Raw genomic sequence first — 20,397 nt, 5'->3', positions numbered from 1 at the left:
TATCTAAGGAGGTCTGAAAGCAGTCTGAGGACAGGTGGAAGCTTTGTAAACTGGCCGCCTCCCCTGGCTCCATCACCTCTGTCCAGAGAGCAGTGTTACCTAGTCAGATCTCACCATCTGGAGAAATACAGCACTATTTTAAATACTAAATACAACTTTAGGCTTCCTTAACCCTGAAATGCCCATCACTGTCAGTCTGCATTATCACCTCCCCTTCTGCAGAGAACAGCTGAGCCCCTTCCCTGGGATGCCTCTCACAAAATCCAGCAATTAGTTCACCCATTTTAAGAGGCTGCTATCGCTGATAACCTCTCAGAGACCTGCAGCTTCTACCTTCAGAAGACAAAAACAACAAGACAACTCCAGCCGGTACGCTGAAAAAAATGAGGCCATTTTATTGATGATTAGACTCTGCTTTGACAACAATCATTAAACTGGTACAGACAGACTTCAGTCAAAACCTGAGCTTTGAATCAGAAGTTGTAAAGTGACATGATGCCTTAATAAATTAAGGAAGTTGGAATTCCTCTCCATCATCAGCTCTTCACTTGAAGTTCTTTGCAAAATCTTCTCCTTTTTTAATAGAAGCCTTCAGCTCCGACATGGCCTCAGCAACCATCTTCTCTTCAAAGGGGGTGATCTTGCCGATACCCAGGTTCTTCTCAATGCCATTTTTCTGAGGGAAAGAGGATTTAAGGATTAACCATTCATTGAATGACCTAGAGAGCAACGTAACAACCCTGATTACTTACAGTCCAACTGAGATGGAGACCCAGCCTAGGACCTCTGCCACTCCTACTGTCTGCAAACCTTGTGCTTCCTTGCAAGGCTGTGAAGCTTCCTGCTATTTGTAGCGACTTCTAGAGCCTTCACAAACTTCTCATTCACTGTTCTCGTTGGGGTGTGAGACTTGAAGCTAGCCCCTCGACTCCTTCCAGGGGAGACTGATTCCAACTGCTCCTTTGTGCCTTCTCCTGCCCTCAGGACCACCATTCAGCTCTCCTGTGTGTACACCCTTCATTTGCCACTGGCTTGCACTCTGAAACTGCTTCGGAGTTGCACTCCTGGGTTTCCAAAATCTCATGCCTACATCCAACGCTTCCCCCTTAATCCTCCTCTACATCCATTCCTTCACCAGCTACCACACAAAACAACACACACCATCCCCTGCATCCAGCAGCCATGCCAGGGCTGCACCATCCATTAATTTCACTCCACCCACAGGGTAAGAATAACTTCGCGTCTGGGACCTCTACTGAACTCGGAAGGAAATCTATTAATCCTAATCCGCACCATGGCCCCCTACGTGCCTCCATTTCTGAGTAATTTGCTGGTAGCAGATCAAGCTGAGGAGACCGGGTTGCTGACTCTCCTTAACCATATGAAAGCTCTTCATAAATGGGCACCAACTCGGGACAAGCATGACCGCTCAAGAAAGGTCTGAATCGCTGGTTACTCAGTGAGCTGCAGTCTGAGAGCAGATAAAAGCAGCAGCACCCCGTTCAAACATGGGATATATGCTTACCTGCAATACCCGAATACCCAAGAACTCTTAAACGTAAGTTCAGCTGTTTTCTAGTGATACTCAGCACTGAACTAAATTGAAATCACTGAGTAAAAACCACAAAATCTAAAGACTGCACCAGTAACTGCTGTTTATAAGCCCCACCACGTGAAGCACATACTCCCAGCAGCAGAGGTGTAGAGAAGTAGGGGCTCTCTGTCTCTTCCGACCGCACAAAGGAACATTCGATAACCCCTTCCTTTCCGTTCATGGCATCCACCAGGGAGAACACAAAGCGAGCTCCAGCGTAGGCCATAGACAAGGTAGCAGATCCTGTAAAAGTTGAACCATTTTTAGAACAGATCACATTTGAATTCAGTACTTGGTTTAGTATCAAAGGCTTCCACACTGCTATGCTTACAGAGCTGCAGCGTCATTGACTTCAAGCTCACAGCCAGTTTGATAAGGCAGAAGCCACCTGCTATGCAGTTCACCGGATTTACAGGAAGAAAGAGCTTAATTAGATAAGATCATTTTTGAAGTCACGCACGTTCAGGGATCCGGTAATGTTTAGTCTTACTGAGCTACTTCTAGTGCCACAGTTCAGGCAGTCGCTGACGTGGCAGAGCAGCTAGGATTGCAATCATCAGTTCCTATTTCTGCATCGCAGTTGTAAATAAGATTAAACTAAAGAGGACTGCGTCCATTCAGCTGGACGACAAGAATTACTTGGAAGCTGTAGCCAAGAACCAACCTGCTCCTGCTTTAGCCTTGACAACTTCAGTGCCAGCTTCTTGAATCCTCCCTGTAAGCTTTTCCAGCTGATCCTGAGGGAAGTCCACTTTTGGTGTGCACTAGATTAGAAAAATGAAGGTAGCATCAAACACCAGCACCCCTCCAGCACGAGGCCACCCACGTGATACTTCTCGTACCACTACAGTTGTTACCAACAGTTCTCAGATGGGAAAAATCAGCTACCCCAGCTCCCAGATGGTGTGACAGACTGGCCAGCAGCTGCAGGCATTCACCAAGGCTTCTGGTTGTTGCAAGAACTCTAGCAGTAAGCCAGGCATGCCTAGTTTGCTCAGAGACAAACTGCAGCTTGATGGCAAAGGCAGGGCTAGCCATGGTTACTTGCTACCATGCATCTCCTTTGAACTACGCAGGTGCCCTCCAAGCATGTAACAGCCCTTAGGGAAAAAAAAAGCCACCTTACAAATATTCGGGTCACTGTGGCATTACGGGAGCCTAGAGCCTTATGAAGGATCCCGTCTGCAAGCAGTATTTAAGAAGTCCGTGAACCTTCAAACACAGCTACCCAAGTCTGCTAAGCACAGCTGCGGCTGCCCTGACGGACTCTAGCGAAAGCACCCTCTCAGCATCCAGCTCCAAAGCCCTTGCTCTTATCCCCTAAGACCGTCCTTCTGTGAAGGGTACTTTATTCCTCGCTGAGAGCAGAGCTTTTTGCCCTTTCTCCACTGGCTGCTTTTGGCCATCTCCTAGCCCTCTCTTTACGAAGCTGCAGCCTAATTTAGAGCTGCATTTCACTGGATTTGATGCGTGAAGGGAGCCTCTCTCTGACAACCGGTCATTTCTGAAGCAGCCTCCCCGCACAACTTGAGCTATGCCTCCTCATTTCAACACTGGCTGGTGAAGGAGGGTTTCTAGTCCACCATGGCACAAGCAGTTTAATTTTTCTGCCGTAGCAAGGCATTCATACCATACAACTGCCATCAGAAAAAATAAGCGACAAAAGAAAACACTGCCAAGATATCCGAACACCCACACTACACCTCAGTTCTTATTCCAGAACTGCTGTAGGGAAAAAAGAGTGGTGCTATTTAAGCCACCCAGAGGAGCTCAGATTTAGCTCTTTACCTTCGAGTATCTTGCACCTCATCTCGGAATAAAATGAGCCACAAGAGCAGGGAAGACTGCCTCGGCTGTATCTCAGCATGCCACATGCCATCACAAAGGCACTTCACATCAGCTCTAACTCACTGAGGAGGAACACCACGCAGCGCAATGCCACACGCAGCAGCTAACGTGACTTACCTGAGAGATCAGAGGGATGATGGTCTTCCCCGCATGGCCACCAATGACTGGAACGCTTACTCGAGCTGGATCTAAACCCTAAGGGAAACAAGAAGTTGTCCAGATTCTGAGACACAGGAACAAGAAAAACATTTAAAGCCACCACACTTTCTTCCCTCTGCATCTTAACACATCCATAAACCCCATGGGACACAGGGGAGAAGTTTCAGAGGCAGCTACACTCCATGGACAAAGCCAGATGTACACAGTTCGCTCCAGGTTATTCACTCTGACAACTTGAGGCAGTACAGAGCAATATTGATGAAAGTTCAGATAAACAGCAGCAAAGGTACAAACCCCGCTAGGGCTATTAAGAGCAGTGAAACTGCTACACCTCCTGACACTCCACAGAATATCCCGTAACAGGCAGCACAGGCAGTGTGACTTGGGAAGATATACTACAATTCAACCCCCTCCTCTGGTTGCACCAGCAGGGCTGAAAATGCCAAGAGAATTAAGGCAAACATGCAGCTCGCTCACAGGGGAGAGCTATGAAAGGAAAGGTCAAAGTCTCTCGAACTACATTTTGCAAGAAACCCTATCCCCGGGCTCCTCTAGAGAGTGGGAACAGGGCATCGTTGCTTTCAGCTCTAGCTCCACATAAGCCTGAGCTACTTTAGCTCTACGCAGTGATTTTAGAGGCATTTTTGGTAGATCTGATGACAGAAGCACGCAGCACCCCTCACTACGACGTACCTTCAGTTCAGCCACAAAGGTATTCGCTCTAACAATGTCCAGTGTTGTAACACCGAAGATTCTGTTAGGATTGTACACACCATGCTTCTTGAAGACTTCTGAAGTTATTGGGATGGTTGAATTTACCTGCAAGCAAAAACAGGCAAACATTCATTAGAACCACGCTAATAACAAAGCCAGTGCGTGAACTGAACAGGCCAGTAAATAAACTGTGCATCTCCAAGTCAACTCTAGCCAATTACTTCAATTCCTAATAGGAAGAGCAATTTACAGTCAGGCCAAAATAAGCGTTTTAAATAACCGTTAAGGCAGTAACTTGCTCATTCACGTTACAAAGGCTCCTCCCTTACTGAACCATTCTATTCCAGCTAATACAACAGTATGCACTATTAACCACAGTCAAACAGAGGCTGAGATACCAAGCACTTCTATATCTAAGTTTAATCTGATTTTGATATAGCCCAAGAAAAATGTGTTGACAGAGCCAAGCTTTTAGTTTTTTCTCCTACAAACACTTCATAGACCTTCACGATACTGCTCAAAACTAACAGCAGCTCGCAGACTGCTCCAGTGTTCTCTGTTTGGATTTTCTTGTCTGCATTTTGAAGGTCTCCAGGAAATGCTTACCGGGTTAGAGATAATACAGATCATGGCTTCTGGACAGTGCTTCGCACAGGCAGTTGTCAGAGTAGCAACAATGCTGGCGTTGGTGTTGAACAGGTCATCGCGGGTCATACCTAGGACACACCCAGCAGAGTATTTTAAGTTACCTACAGCTACCCAATCAAAGAGCGGTCTGCTCTGGACAGCGATACGCCAGCTTCAGCTCCTGGTTTCATGTGTCAAGAGAAAGCTCCCCAGCTGCAGCAAGGAGCTGGCTCCAAAGGTAACCCACTGATAAAAGCTACCTGCCCTTTTGGACAGATCAGCACTTTTCAGCAGCGACCGGCCCAGCTGCCAGCTATCAGGCTGCCCTTCAGCCGGAGGCGGTGTGTCACCCCGCGGACTTGCATCAGTACCGGGGTGCTCAGCGCAGCCTGACGGCTCCTTGGGTGCATTCTTCCACCCCTCTGAGGTCACCTCCACAACTACAGCTCGAATGCTAACTGCTCTGTGCAAAACACTGCTAGCTGCAGAAGTGACACCTCCCGGTCCTGCTGCAGCAACCACTTTAGCCATGAAAAATACACAATCAGGATGAGCAAGAAATTAAAGTCTAGGCTTTTGTAGCATTCCCAATAGGACACTAAAAACAAGAGTGGAAATGGAACGGAATCAGGGATATGAGGAAGACTTAAGAGCATTCATTTGGAGATGCTCAGAGAAGTAACCACACAATTAATGCAGAACAAATGGATTATTATTATTCTGCTGAGAAAGGAAACAAAGAACCAGTTGTTGAACATGGTAATGCTCTGGGTAAGAAATCCTGCAGGGAGATTCAGGATCACTTGCAGTGAGACGTCTTTGCTCCTCACCCTTACACAGGAACCCCAGAAATCAGTGTTTGTCCCCGTTTCACAAGTGACAAAGGCTAACTGAGGTGCCTGACACCACGCCAAGCTCTAGGGCAGCGTCATTACCAGCCCGCTCCCATCCCAGCCAACAAGGAAAGTGCCGTGAAGCACCAGCCACGTGAACAGAAGTACTGCAGAGACACGGCAGCGAAGCCCTGGGGAGAACACACCTGGCTTTCTGGGGACTCCGGCAGGAATAACTACAACATCGCAGCCCTTCAAACATTCTGGCAACTGCTCAGGTCCCAGGAAGCCTGGAATGGAAGGCATTCAGATGTTATGGTTTTGTCGGTAAGTATCTGACAGCTTGAAGTACAAAATTAGTCCTAAAGGCACCCAATTCTGATATTAGTTTACCCTTCAATTCAGATTCATGCTGAGAAGCAAGCAGTAAAGTTACGGATGGACCCAATCTGATGTTTCATCTTCACTGTTTCAAAACTCAACGAGTAAGAGTGGTGGGAGCCTCCCGTCTGTGTGAAAACACTCTGTCCATCCCACTGCGTATGCATAACGTGCACCGTCCTAAAACCCGAGCTGGGCACTACAGCCAGTGCTCCCAGGACATAGAATCAGAGTGGTTTGGGTTGGAAGGGACATTAAAGACCATCCAGTTCCAGCCCCTGCCATGGGCAGGACACCTCCCAGCAGCCCAGGCTGCCCCCAGCCCCACCCAGCCTGGCCTTGGGCACTGCCAGGGCTGGGGCAGCCACAGCTCCTCTGGGCAGCCTGGGCCAGGGCCTCACCGCCCTCTGAGGGAAGAATTTCCTCCTAACCCCTAATCCAAACCTACCTCTTTCAGTTTAAAGCCATTCCCCCTTGCCCTATCCGTACACCCCCTGACAAAAAGTCCTTTCCCAGTTTTCCTAAAGCCCCCTTTAGGTACTGGCAGGCCGCTGTGAGGTCTCCCCAGAGCCTTCTCCAGGCTGAACACCCCCAACTCCCCCAGCCCGTCCCCATAGGAGAGGTGCTCCAGCCTCTGAGCACCCTCATGGCCTCCTCTGGGCTGGCTCTAACAGCTCCCTGTCCTTGTGCTGGGGGACCAGAGCTGGGGGCAGGGCTCCAGGTGGGGTCTCACAAGAGCAGAGCACACGGACACACCCAAGTAAAACATCACCTTTTAGTGACGTACAGCTCATGAAGGCACCCAGAGAGCATCAGTCCATTTGTAGACCAACTTTCAAATCCAATGCTCATTTTTTCCCCTCAATATGACTTTACTGAGTATTTCCTGCCAGTTTTTATGAATTCCCCTCCAACAGCGCAACCAGGAGCTAGTCCCACCTCCATACACACCAATCTAACCAACAGAGCCCTAATTAGCCTCGCAGCAGGCTTCAGGCTCAGATCCCTGCTCCCACAAGGGGCGGCAGCAGGCCCCGCACGCCTGAGGGCGGCCCTACAAACCTTTGACGGTCGCTCTCGTCTCGATGTGGCTGAGGTCAGCTGCGACGCCGGGAGTGTGAGCGATGTCGTAGAGGCTGAGCCTGCTCACCAGCGGGCTGTTCTTCAGGAGGAGGGACAGAGGCTGGCCAATCCCTCCCGACGCCCCCAGCACTGCCACCTTGGCATTGTTCTGAGGAAAAAATGAGAGAAAAGCACTGAAGAGGCGCTTTGCTAGTGACTGCAGAAGTGACCCCGGGGATTTCACCACGCTTTCTTTGCTTTTCATTCCCGTTTCCCAACTTCTTTATCGAGCACTACGCAAATTGGATTGCCTAAGCCCGCAGAAAGCCCTCATCGCAACGGCTTCCCAAAGAGCCCTGAGATTCCCTGCTCGGACACAGCTGCAGACGTTCTTTGGGATCTGAAGCTGAGGTAGGAGCAAGGCCAGGCAGAGGAAACAGAGGGTCAGCTCTCCTCAGCTGCAGGCTTCTGAGAACATTAAGGGACCAAATCCCAGCTTTGGTCAAACACGTGAAGTAAAATCAACCCTGCTTCGTTGCCCTGGTGAACCAGTTTTATTCAAACGTGTTCTCTGGAAGAAAGTTATTTCTCCTGCAGACTCCCTGTGCTCACAGTGAGAGGAAAGCTCCTTTACAAGAGAAGAGGAACTGTAAAATGGGATGTTCTGACAAACTCGGTGAGGACCAGAGGCTCCTGCAGACGGAACGTGCTAACAGAATGATCGGTGACGCTCTGCATCACGTTGTCTCACCAGATAAAGCCCTAATTGCTCCAAGGCCCCGCATGAACAGCTTAATTATTATGCTCTGACAAGAAATAATCCATAATCTGCCCAGAAGCTAATCAACTTCAGCTCAGCTCAACGTCCTCGCTACTGCAACAAATGCAATTTAGCAAAAAACTCTTCAAGGGAAAGCAAAGTCTAGCATTAATCGTTGCTGTGCCCCGTATTTATGACTGGGCTGATGCCATTAAGGCAAAACTCAGTGCTATTAAATGTAATTCCTAATAATTACACGGCTCTCTCCTGTAGAGCATATCTTTACAGCTCCGATAGCCGTTCTGTCACATGGCACTGCAGAGCTGTCTCCTTTCGATGGCAGAGGTCTCTCCCCCTCCCCAGCACCCAGCCGCAGCCCTTCCTGCCACCGGGAGCCCCGCACTCACGCACAGCGGGGCCCCAGATCAGAATATCCCCAGCTGGAAGAGGCCCGCAAGGACCTGCGGCTCCAACTCCTGGCTCTGCACAGGACCACCCAAAAATCAGACCGTGTGTCTGAGAGCGTTGTGCGAACACTCCTTGAGTTCAAGGGTACCACATATTAAGGTTTACTGCTAAAGCTGCAGCTACCACCCGAGTTCTGAGTGCACTGAGAGCTGGGACACGCTCTCAGGAGGGAAAGGGAGCAGCGTGGAGCCTGGCACCTCTCCCTGCACACCCTCGCTGAGAGGATCGCCCAGCGCTCAGACTCCAAGTACCCACTGTGAGGGGAGCCAGGCACAAGCTCCCCAACCGGGAGGTGCCCAGGGACAGCCCGCACTGTGCAGGGCCAGGCTGAGGCTCCCAGCTCCCTCACCATCATCCCTGGGCTGAGCCCCACAACCTGCTCCCAGCCCCCTGTCCACCACCATCACCCCCCCATGCACCCCCCCACTGCCTCTCCCTGCCTGGACCCAGCTCCCTGTTCCCCCACCACCACCCCTGGGCCAAGCCCCACCAGCTGCTCCCAGCTCCCTCACCGTCACCCCCTGCCACGGCCCTGCTTCCCCCCATCCCCAGGCACCCACCACCGCCTCTTCCTGACTGGACCCAGCTCCCAGCTCCCTCACCACCACCACCATCACCCTAAACCCAGCCCCACGACCTGCTCCCTGCTCCCCCATCACCCCTGAGCAACCCCTACCACCTCCCCCTGCCTGTACCACCACCCAGCTCCCCCCCAGCCCCATCTCCACCTCCAGGCCGACCCCTACGACATCTTCCCTGCTCCCTGCTCCCCCCCAATCACCCCCAGACACCCCCTGCTGCCTCACCCTGACAGGGCCCTGCTCCCCCACCACCACCTCCCCCTGCCTGTGCCCACCTCCCCCTCATCCCCATCTCCACCCCCGGGCCGATCCCTCCAACCTGCTCCCAACTCCCCCCCATCACCCCCAGCCACCCCACCACCACCTCCTCTGCCTGCTCCCAGCTCCCTGCTCCCCCCCCATCACCCTCAGCCCCCCCCCAGCTACCTCCCCCTGACAGGGTCCACCTCCCAGCTCCCCCCCCCATCACCTCCAAGCACCCCCTACCACCTCCCCCTGACAGGACCCAGCTCCCTGCTCCCTCCCCATCACCCCCAGCCCCCCCCAGCCATCTCCCCCTGCCTGTGCCCAGCTCCCTGCCCCCCCCCCATCAACCCCTGCCACCTCCCCCTGACAGGACCCAGCTCCCAACTCCCTCCCCATCACCCCCAGGCACCCCACCACCACCACCACCTCCCCTGCCTGTGCCCAGCTCCCTGCCCCCCCCCCATCACCCCCTGCCACCTCCCCCTGACAGGACCCAGCTCCCAACTCCCTCCCCATCACCCCCAGGCACCCCACCACCACCTCCCCTGCCTGTGCCCAGCTCCCAGCTCCCCCCCCACCCCGCCCACCCCCATCACCACCACCTCCCCCTGACAGGACCACCCCCCCTCCTCACCGCCTCCCCTGACAGGACCCAGCTCCCCCCCCCCCCCGCGAGGCCCATCTCCCACCCTCCACCCCCCAGGCCCCCCCCAGCCCCCTCCCCGCTGCCCCCCGTCCCCCCCAGCACCCACCGGCCCGGAGGTGGCCAGCCCTCGGCGCAGGGCGGCGGCGGCGGCGGCGGGGCGGGCGAGGCGGGGCAGCATGGCGGCGGCTGTGGCGGCGGCGGCTGAGGCGACTCCAACGACCTCCACCGCGCCGCCTCTCGCGAGACCTCCGCCGCTCCCGCCGGCACTTCTCGCGAGATCTCCCCGCCCGCTCTCCGTCCCCTTGCCGCCGCGGGGAGGAAGCATCGCGAGGTTGCGGCGTGACGTCACTCCCCATGGCAACCGTGGGGAGGGGGCCCGGCGTTGCCACGGCAACGGGAGGGGGAGCGCGGCCCGGTGCGCGGGGCGCCATGGCGGGGGTGGTGCTGTGCGAGCCCGGCCGGCTGTACAACGCCCTGCAGCAGCACCGCCGCCTGCCCAGGCTGGCCGAGCCCAACTACCTCAGCCTGCTGGGTGAGGACGCCCACGGGCGGGAGCTGTGCTGGCCGCGCGGGGCTCAGGGGGACGCGGAGCGGCGCTCCTGTACCCCTGCGGATCACCCAGGCCTTGCTTGGGGGACCTCCGGCCGCCCCGTTACGCTCGCCGTGAGGCGGGGCCGCCCCGCTTTCGTCCTTCACATGGAGCTGACAGCAGCCGCGTGCGGCGCTTGGCCCCGCGGGGAGGACAAAATATAAATTGGGAAGCGTTCTGCCCGCACAAATCCTGGCTGCCGCTTCAGCTCCATCCCGCGTCCAGCTCCCCGCTCCCTGGCCCCCTCCATCCCCCTCCCCTGCTCCCAGCGGTGGCCGTGCTGACAGGCGGACGAGAGCTGTTGGCCATCGCACAAAGCCTGCTGATAAGCGTGGGTGTCCTTCGGGGTGCCCAGAGCCCCCAGGTGATGCCTCACACTGCACCTTTCGGGCAGGGAGTCGGGCAGATGGGGAGCAGGATGGGGTCCCTGCCGTGTGCCCCCCTCAGGAGGTGCTGAAGGGCACAGCACGGCGCTCAGGGCAGCTCCGGGGCTGTCGGCATCGCTTGGTGTTGCTCGTATTTAGAATGACATCGGTGCTGGGGGGTTTATCTATGTCTAAAGTCTCAGTTTATAAGAAACAGAGTCTTTCTCTTGCTGACATTGGTGCCTGAATTCCTGTTGGCTGAATTAGAAGCAGGATTCTACCTTAAAAGCATCAAATAAGCCAATTGCCCTGCCTTAGTTATCTTCTTTTTTTTTTTTTTTCAGATGCCCGTACTCAGCGCGAGTACAACGAGAGCCACATTATTACAGCACGCAAGATTGAACAGGTGAGGAAGGATTGCAGTTTGTGTAAATAATCTCTGCATTTAGCAATTAGCAGTACATGAAATGGGCTTAAAAAACAAGGGAGTTGTCCTCGCCTCTCCCCTGCGTGCTTCAGCCATGTTCCAGTTCTGCCGCTGGGGGGATGTGTTCTGTCACACAGAAGAGCTGGCTTCAGGAGCCCAAAGGATTGGCACGCTGAGGCTGTGTATCAGGAAAATATTGCACAAGAACTGACATATTGCAGGCCTGTCTCACAAAGGACAGTGCTGACATCTTTACTACTGCAGCAGATGAAGCAATCTGGAGTAGTCTGTGTGATTTCTGAATTCTACCTGGGTCTTTCAGCATAAAGCGCAGACGTAGCCCCAAACCCTCCTCCTTGTGTTGATACCACAAGAAAAGCGTGGAGCTGTGCTCCTGATAGAATTCTTCTGTGATTTTGTCAGAGTCCTACAGGGAAGTACCTGGTGCCGGATTCAGAGGAGCTTGCGTGTGTCAGATACTGCGTGGTGTATGACTGCGAGACCAGCTCTTTAGACTTATCTGACGACGAGGAAGAGGAGAAAGAAAAAGGTAACCGTGACCCATGTCAGTTAAGACCTCACTGCAGGATGGGTATTCTTCCCATTCCTCGTTACTTTAGTGAGCTTCCTGGCCGGCCTGCTTTCTTATCTGTAGACTGATCCCTCTGACCTTGCTGCATGTAAGGAACTGATTTTTTAAATTATTTTTATTTTTTCACATCTCACTGAAATTGGGCTTGTCCAACGATTTCCTTTCAGGGAGCAATGGTTCTTCAGAGACTGAAAACACTGACTCAAGTTCCTTATGTTCACAGAGTGAGTATTTCCTTCTCTGAGGGTTACGAAACCTTCACATTATCACATCGAAGAAGACGTAGCTTTAACGCGGGTGCTGAGGTAATGGAGTTCACTGAAAAGTGTGAGAAGCTGGAAACTTTTCCCTGTAATCATTCAGTCTTCCGTGAACCACGGAAATGTATAGTTGCAACACATCCTCTAGCCAGGAGTTCTGCTGTATGCAAAACCACTTCTTTACGTTTGTTTGGCTCCAACTAGCTTTATAAAGGCTACTACAGTTTTAGCAAAGACTACATCTAGCCCACACCTTGATTTTTAAGAAAAAAAGGAGTATAAGCGGAACGGACAAAGCAAGCACATTCATAAATGCTTGGTGACCAGACCTTAGCATGGAAGGTGTGAAGAATCAGAAGCAGGTTTCCGTTGTGCTCATCTGTTTCTAAAGCAGGCATAGGTAGAGACAACCTGGATGGATCCTGTGGGAGAAGGAGGGGGCAAAACCGTCTCTCATGTGATTTGCTTCACTGAGGGAGTGTTTGAAACGCTTGGGAAGAATTTGTTCAAGACACCTCTTTCACTTCCCTTTGCAGGCTATAGAAAAGGGTCTCCATACAACTAAAATCACTAGATTTACACTAATAATGCTTTGCTATTATGGGAACTTATTACAAGCATTTCCCAAAGAATAATGGGGAGAGAATAAAAACTTTATCTGGACCTACAAAAGAAAACAGGAGAGGAACAGGACTAGAGGTGAGCAGCAGCTTGTTACCGACCTGCAGCAGCAGTTAAATAAATAATAAGTCTGGCTTTTAACAAGGCTTCCTACAGACCATTAGATGAAATGAAAAGGAGTTTGCGGGTGGTGCCAGAGGGCCAGATTTAACCCCCAGGGCTGTTGGAGGCACACTAAACCTGCCCCAGCAAAGAGCTTTTTGATCTCATTAGATGCCAAGGAAGGAACTGCCGTCCGACACGCCAGAAGCTTACAGCAGTTCACCCGCCATCCCGTGCTCGTCCTGAGGGGAGGATACAAGCGGTTTTCAGCTTGCTATCATTTTCTGAGGACTCAGAAGATACTGTGGATGCCTCAGGTGAGACTAGGCCAATTTGCAAGTAAAAGACACGAGCATTCCTATTCATCTGATGATAGCTAATGAGTAGCTAAGTGGTGCTGTAAGCCTGCTATCAGAGTAATTTCAAACAAAGGAATTAAATGTAATTTGAATTACTGTTCTTCCCCCGAGTGTCACCACAAATTCTTTTGCAGCCACACTGTCTTTTTTTTTCCCTCTATTGCGTGAAAGCTAGCTCATGGAAACAACCAGGGAAGCCTCCTCTGATAACCCCAAAACTGGCCTACTGGCGAGTGCAGATAACTAAACAAACAGGAGCAAACGATGAAATAAGGCAGGCTCCTCTTTAATCTCTTTTATATGAGGTTATCTGAGATGTTACACAGTAAATGTTTCCAGACAGAGGTGCAACTATCAAGCGCTGTATTTCATGTCTATAAAGCTTTTTGTCTGGAAGGGTCACAAAGCAAATATTGGAGCGTTGCTTCAATAGGCTCAGAAAGAAAGGAGCCATCCACTGGAACACTGGTATCCTAATTGTTTGGTTTCACCTGCAAACACTGATCTATTTAACTTATGGAAAACAATTGCCCTATTTTCACATCTAGAACAGGACCTGCAGCAGGGCAGATTTAGAGGGCACTGTACAGCAACATCCTTTGTGTCTGCGGTTCCTACTGCTTCACATCTGATTCACACGAAGCAGCCCACGACACAGTGCTAACCTTTTGGGATGCTACAGCACAGAGAATGAATTCACTGTGCTCCTCTGTGAGGGGCAGCAAACTGCTAAGCTCCCCCAGCAGATTCAGCTGAACACAGAATTACCTCCTCAGCTCAGTTTAAGCTGTTTTTCTCTGATGCTTTAGGTTGTTGAGCTGCTGTTTTGTTCCGATGCAGCATTACGGAGTATCAGTTATGGATGTAGAAGCACTGCTGCCTACTTGTGTATTTTTGTTCTCAGCCTTTCTGCAGCACAAAGCCGAAATCTCTGTGGACTTGTGCTGTGCCACGACGTTGCACCTGCAGCTCTGCAGGTGGCAGATGACTTCAGTTGGCCTTGTGAACAACAACCGGGGAAAACATCAAATGAACCCGTTATGCTGTGGTTCCTCCAGACATTGCGAAGTATATATTCTTCCCCCTGTTTAGTTAGGATTTGTTTCAAGCAATGCCACAACAAAAGCATTTCTGTTAATTATTCTCACTAAATCTAGCAAGACTTCAATATTTCAGAGCGTCCGGGTGATTGAATGCATCATTACATTCAAATGTGTCATGGGCTGCTGACTAAGTGTGTGTTCATTTCTCTACGTGACTTCTGTTTAAGGAACTAGAAGAGCAAATATGCTCTGAACTGAACCCACGGCTTCTCTCCTTGCAGGAACTAGACAACTTCCAGCTGTACCCTGTAGAAATACTGCCTGCAAAGTTGTACATGGGTAATTTCAAGCAGGCCTGTGACCAACAGATTCAGAAAGATTTGAAGATCAAAGCACAAGTCAATATTTCTGAGCAGCCTGCAGCACTGTAAGTTGTTCAGGGTGTCTTCTCACTGATGGCTGTGCCTGTGAGGTGGCACAGCATCACAGCAGCGAGTGCCTATAAACTTCCAAGGGGAACTCTGTTTTTTCACTACAGATTTGAGTGCTATTTCACGCTCAATCTTGTGATCTCTACTTGCATAGCAAGAGTTTGCATAGCAGCAATGCGTTCCTGTAGCCATTTACTGTGACAGGGATGGACTGGGTGAGAGGACTGGGAGGCCCTTGGCACTACCAGTCTGTTACGTGCCAACGTCCTTCAGGTAGAACCTATGCTACTGAGTAGCTTTCCGAGCAAAATCTTACAAACACATCAGTGTAAAAGCTAAATCATCGATGTTTCACGTTGTTGTTCATCTTCGTTCCTTACCTGCTTCTGTCCATGACCGCTCAGCTCAGTCAGGCCGTGCAGGAAATGTCATTTCACCCAATGAAAAATCCAGTAGCATTTCTCAGGGTCTTGGCCAAAACAAAGTAAGCAACAAGTCCAGTCACTTACCTCAGGACACGTGTACCAGCAGGCATTTCTCCTGCCTCTGGTTCTGGAGGAAGACATCAAAGGTCTCTGCACTCTGTGTGATCTCCCCATGCCGTCTGTGTGACATGCTCTCACATTTCAGAAATGCCTCAGCAGTGTTTTGTGCCATTAGTTCTCTGAGCTGAGTTCTCTGAGCTTCTAGAAGCAGGAGGATGCTGTCACAGAAAACCACATGAAGTGAATCATGGAGCTCTGTTGACATAACTGCTAACATGCATGCTGCGAAGGCACTCTTGCTTTCAGTTCATCTGTTTTCATTTAGCTCTCGGATAAAGGAAGCTGTAGGATAAAGTTAAGGCAGCAATGCTGATACCATGTGGAATGGAAAATCAGTAATTAAGCTGGTTCTGTATTACGTGTGCCTCAGTGTCTTACCATAACAATCCCTTATTGTAATGGTAATGATGAAAAACTCACACGTGTAACAGCAAACAAAATTATCAGCTTGCCTCCAACAACCAAATTTTCCCCATAGTTGCTTTGTTGGCCCACGTAATGCTGCGTGCTCTTTTGACAGGTTTGCAGAAGAAGGCAAATATCTCCATGTATCTGTTCCTGATTCACTCGAAGCAAATCTTTTTTCTTCCTTTCCCACCATTTGTCATTTCATAGGTGAGTTGTTCCTGATCTGGAATTCCTGAGCCCTTGTTCACTCTAAGATATTAAATGGGAGTGACTGCAATTGACTCCAGCAGGAAACTCAAACGGGAGGGTCGTAATCTTTCAAGATCACAGTCTACTCCCAAGCCAGCCCACACCCTAATGTATACCAGAGCTGTCTCAGTAACAGGCCTGACAGAGAGAGGAGATTTTAGAGGGCATCTGACACTGATGTTCCTGACAGAGAGTACTCTCTTTAAAGAACACCTCACTCTGGGATAGCAGTGAGCTTTCCACTAGGTGTGAGAGGGCTTTGGGATAGGATGTCTGTGAGGGCTTCACAGGATCCCCCCCTATTCCTTTGTTTTTAAATACAACTGTTTGACTCACCAGCCCGAATCTTCAACCACCAGAGCTTTATTTAAGCAGGAGTGTGATACACACTGGAGAACTTACCATGAGACGCTCTTAGCCCTTGGGATTTGCTGTGCAGACTCACCGTAGGGCCTAGGGAAACTTTCAGGTTGGACAACATAAACGTGCCTTCAGCTGATTATATCAGAGAGGGCAAAGAAAAACATACCAGCTCAGTACCTACAGCAGCACGGCAGGCATAGTTCCTGCAGCTTCGTCCTGTGATGGTGTCCGCCTGCGTCATCTTGTATTGTGCCTACAAAATAGCATCTGCCACAGACCAAGGCCCTGCTGTGCTAAGTGCCATACAGACCCAGGAACAAAAGACCACCCTGTCCCCACAGAACTTACAATTAAGGTACAAAATAACAACGGGACACAAAGAAACAAGGAAGTGAAAGCTGAGGATATAATCCTGTAGTCCTAACCGAATTTCATGACTTGCATGCATTGAAACCCAAACGCTGATATCCGCTTACATGTCCTTCATTTTGCCCCATTTCTTTTTCCCAGCCTGGAAGAGTGCTTGGAAGAAAAAGAAAAAAAAACAACCTAACAACCTCTCGGCAACAGCAGAATAGGCTTTGCCCTACGAATTCTAGAGCGCAGTTGCTGATATTCCAAAAACAAGTCATGCTGTCTGCTCTGGAGAGGGAGGGAAAGAATTAAAAGGTTTATTAATAAATTATAGAACTTTTCAGGCATAGGTAGCAGAGTTGATGTAGTTAGCAGTGAATGACAGCATCCTCAGCCAAGTGGGCTTGGCTTCTGTAGAAAATGAGTTTGCTGGCCTTACAGATTTTCACTGCAAAGCATCCACAACGTGAGAAAAACAGCGCCCTAACTGCCATGCATGCGCTTCCCGCTGGTGATCCCCACAGAGGGGTAAGGGATTTGAAGTCCAAGTCCCTGCCAGTTTGAGAGCCGATTCCTCCAGCTTGAGTGGACAACAGTGAGGTTTGCATTCAACAGAAATGTTGTTAGCTTTAAACCTACCTACCTGGAAGAGTTTTGAGTTGCTGATGTGATGCTGACCACAGCTACTTGGTCCTGACTTTTCGTCACAGTTACCTGCTAAAAAAGCGACACTGATCTGTCATGAAACATTGACTGATCATTGTCATTTGGTTCTGGTTCTCAAAAAAGCCACTTTTTAACTCAGTGCGGTTTTAAGAAAGGCAAATAGTTACAGAAACAAAAGCTGGCAGTGCCCATCTGTTCCTGTCAGGGTTCATGACGTTTCCTGTCTCTCAGGCTAGCTGCCTGTCAGTTTTCACTGAATTAGAGCTTGACTTTACAATTGGAAGTTTGATTTCCCAGATCACTAATCTGTGATTGGCATTTCTTTACTCAGATGCCCAGCTGGATCTCGGAGCAGTGCTGGTGTTCTCTAGCCTGGGGATAAGCCGGAGCAGCACAGTAACCATGGCCTATCTTATGCATTCCCACCAGTTTTCCCTGAAGGTACATCACTGTCATTCTTCCCACAGATAGTGGCTGGGTCTGCAGTTTATTTCTGTTCCTGAAGCCTCATTGCTGTGTTAACGAGAAAGAAATTATCTGTGCATTCATGCAGACTATCCACCTGATAATGCAAGAGATTCTATTACGTCAGTTGTATCTTGGACCTTTAAGGAGGCGGCTTAGGTGCGATTTTGGATCTGTGAGCTCTTACCTGGCACCGGTGATATTCTTGTATTTCCCTACTTAACTAAGAAAAAGAGTATCTGGAAGCTACCAGACTTAATCCCATCTCTTAATGCCAGGTGGTTACAGGGACATTCACACCCCGGTGCTTGCAGAGCTCTGATTTACCGCTGGGCTCATCAGCACTGACTTCTGAAACCTTGTTTTATTTCCCCAGAAGCAATCCCCTCCCACAGACACTACTGTAAAGAAATCTGGAACGGGATAACACTAGCCCGGGAGGGACACACAGGTGAAAAGGATGGTACATTTTGTTCCAGAGCTCTGAATAACACATGAAAAATAAGGAATGAAGGCTGAGAAAGACCCTGTGGCGTGGTGAGACTGGCAGCCTCCCCAGATGCCAGCCCGTTATCCCTTTGCGTACAAAGCACGGGCACCATGCTGCTGTAGGCACCAGCTCGTGCTGCCTGCTTGGCACAGAGCAGCCTTTTTCCCATGAGAACCGAAAGGTTTCTCCTTAAAAGTCTTGTCTTTGTTTGGAAAGCGTGACCTCCTTTGGGAGCTTGAAAGGATTGATTCAAGCTTCACTGGAGCTGGGTCTGTATCTAATCATTTAATTGATTTTGTGCAAACATTTGCAACATAAGAGGAAATCTCTTACCACTCGTGTGTGCCAAAGGGTAATTTCAGGTTGAGCTTGCCAGCTGGGCAGCAGACACTATTTGGTCTCTGCTAGTAATGCTGGGTGTGATTGCTCCGGCACATCGATAACCATTCCCTTGCTGTTTTCCCCTGCATGCTAAACTGCCAGAGATGTTTGCGATGGCAGAGCAAAAGTCAAAGCTGATCCTTGCAGTTTCTCTCAGCTGGTATCAACAGGTTGGTCTCAGCGTTTTGCTGAGCCCTCTTGTGTCCTGCAGCTGGCCTGGGCAAAGCCTTCCTGGGGGACTGCCCTGGCAGACAAATTTGTTTCTTGCAGACTAAGGCAGCGCAACAGATTCCCGGGTGATCCTTCACCCAATCTGGGCAGAGATCTTTGAAAATTTCCAGAGACAGAGATGTTGCAAAAGAAACACAGATTTGGGACGTGTGGCCCCTTAGTCTCTTGGTAATCGATCTGAGTAGGTCTGCGGGGTTCAGGGGAACTACAGACACACATACCATGGGCAGAGGAGCAAATATCGGAAGACGAGGTTCAGAGCCTGCAGAATTGCTGAGATTAGAAAAAAAACAAACCAATGGAGCACTATCTTTTGACCTTTGGTCTCATTACACTTAAGCAATCCTCTGATGACTGGGGGGAATAAGCAGGAAGATGAGCACTACTGGGTAAACCCCAGGACGTAGCTGAGCAAAGCAGAGTAATGCTGGTGGATTTGCCCTCTGTGTAGCAGAGTTCCTAGCTGATAACACGGAACTAACAAACCATTAAGATGGCTGTAATTAACATGGTGGGATAACTGGAGCTTAATAGCTGCTCTGCCACATCAGGTCACACCAATCCAGAAATGTGAAAACCTTTGTTTCTTGCCTGTAAATAGCTGACACTTCACTGCTTCGCTTATCTCCCATGGAAGAAATGGCTTTTTAGAGCAGAAAATCCAGGACTGCACTGCTCTGTCGGTGTAAACGATACAAGAAACACGCCAGCTAATGAAAGAAGCATGAGCTATCCTCATAGCCAGGAAAGCAGGGTATAGAGATGAAAGGCTTCTCTGAAGTTCACATCTGGATCCGTTATGTCCTTACTTTGGTAGCCGACGTCTTATCTGCCGAAGTCTATCACGAGCAGTAAATACAAAGCTGTTTTGTTCACAAATGTAGCTGCTTAGTGTAACTACAATAAATTTTCTGCTCAAATTTCTAACGCTTCTTTGCTTTCTTTCTACTTACAGAAAGCTTGGGACCACGTTCTGAAATGCAAAGAGAACATGAGACCGCACCGGGGCTTTGTGAAACAGCTTTCAGACTGGGAGGCCCGAATCTATGGGACCACGATCACAGACATCTCTGAACCAAACTATTGACAGGTAGCCCAGGGAACACCCAGCAGGGGAAGACGCTTCCCTGTCCACACCACCATCTCTTCCGTAGTAGGTAGAAGGTTAATGGAAATCAGTTGAAAAAGCTCTTAACGTAACGGAATTCCTTCATCTTTAGCTCTTATTATACTGGGTGAAGTTTTGGAGCCATTAGGGGAGCTGGCCTGCATTGCCGAAGGTGGTGGTTTGGCGAAGGCGAGGCCTGCAGGATGCGGCCCGTTCAGCACTGCTCTTCTCCTTTGTAAGCCAGGGGGTTTGTGACCACGTTATCGGGCCTGCTTCCTGCCCCAGCTACGGGGAAGTCAGCATTCTCTCTGAAAAGGCAGATTTGGGGTTTGACTGCGCCTGGTTCCAGCTCAGGGAGACGAAGGCAGAATCTCCCCGTTTCAGGAGCTCCCCCGTTCCGTAAGTGTCTTTGCAGACCCTGGCAGGCAC

General features: G+C 50.3%; 2 protein-coding genes across 5 annotated transcripts; one reads left to right on the top strand and one right to left on the bottom strand.

Annotated features, from left to right (window-relative positions):
- Positions 1-370: 370 nt before the first annotated feature.
- On the bottom strand, positions 371-10,196 carry MDH2 (malate dehydrogenase 2). Its single transcript, XM_080563149.1, has 9 exons — positions 10,026-10,196; positions 7,219-7,387; positions 5,982-6,065; positions 4,922-5,031; positions 4,295-4,420; positions 3,560-3,637; positions 2,259-2,358; positions 1,686-1,837; positions 371-676 (listed from the first exon to the last, which is right to left on the bottom strand). Exons 1-9 carry the CDS (start codon positions 10,095-10,097, stop codon positions 545-547), a joined length of 1,023 nt encoding a protein of 340 aa, XP_080419275.1. The 5' UTR covers positions 10,098-10,196; the 3' UTR covers positions 371-544.
- A 152-nt stretch (positions 10,197-10,348) lies between these two features.
- On the top strand, positions 10,349-19,950 carry LOC308180844 (serine/threonine/tyrosine-interacting-like protein 1; the record flags this gene model as incomplete). Of its 4 annotated transcripts, none has more annotated exons than XM_080563157.1 (7): positions 10,349-10,451; positions 11,218-11,279; positions 11,724-11,850; positions 12,060-12,116; positions 13,047-13,192; positions 17,625-17,734; positions 19,816-19,950. In XM_080563157.1, 6 exons carry the CDS (start codon positions 10,349-10,351, stop codon positions 17,673-17,675), a joined length of 546 nt encoding a protein of 181 aa, XP_080419283.1. In that variant the 3' UTR covers positions 17,676-17,734; positions 19,816-19,950. The 4 variants fall into 4 exon arrangements, with proteins under 4 accessions (XP_080419283.1, XP_080419284.1, XP_080419281.1 ...); XM_080563158.1 differs by lacking the exon at positions 19,816-19,950 and adding an exon at positions 15,774-15,868; XM_080563155.1 differs by lacking the exons at positions 17,625-17,734; positions 19,816-19,950 and adding an exon at positions 14,139-14,551.
- Positions 19,951-20,397: the final 447 nt, after the last annotated feature.

This window comes from Anser brachyrhynchus, assembly GCF_964034855.1.
Source record: "Anser brachyrhynchus genome assembly, chromosome: 20".
NCBI classification, from domain to species: Eukaryota; Metazoa; Chordata; class Aves; order Anseriformes; family Anatidae; genus Anser; species Anser brachyrhynchus.
Note: the sequence above shows the minus strand (reverse complement) of the source record. Positions and strands in the feature narration are given on the sequence as shown.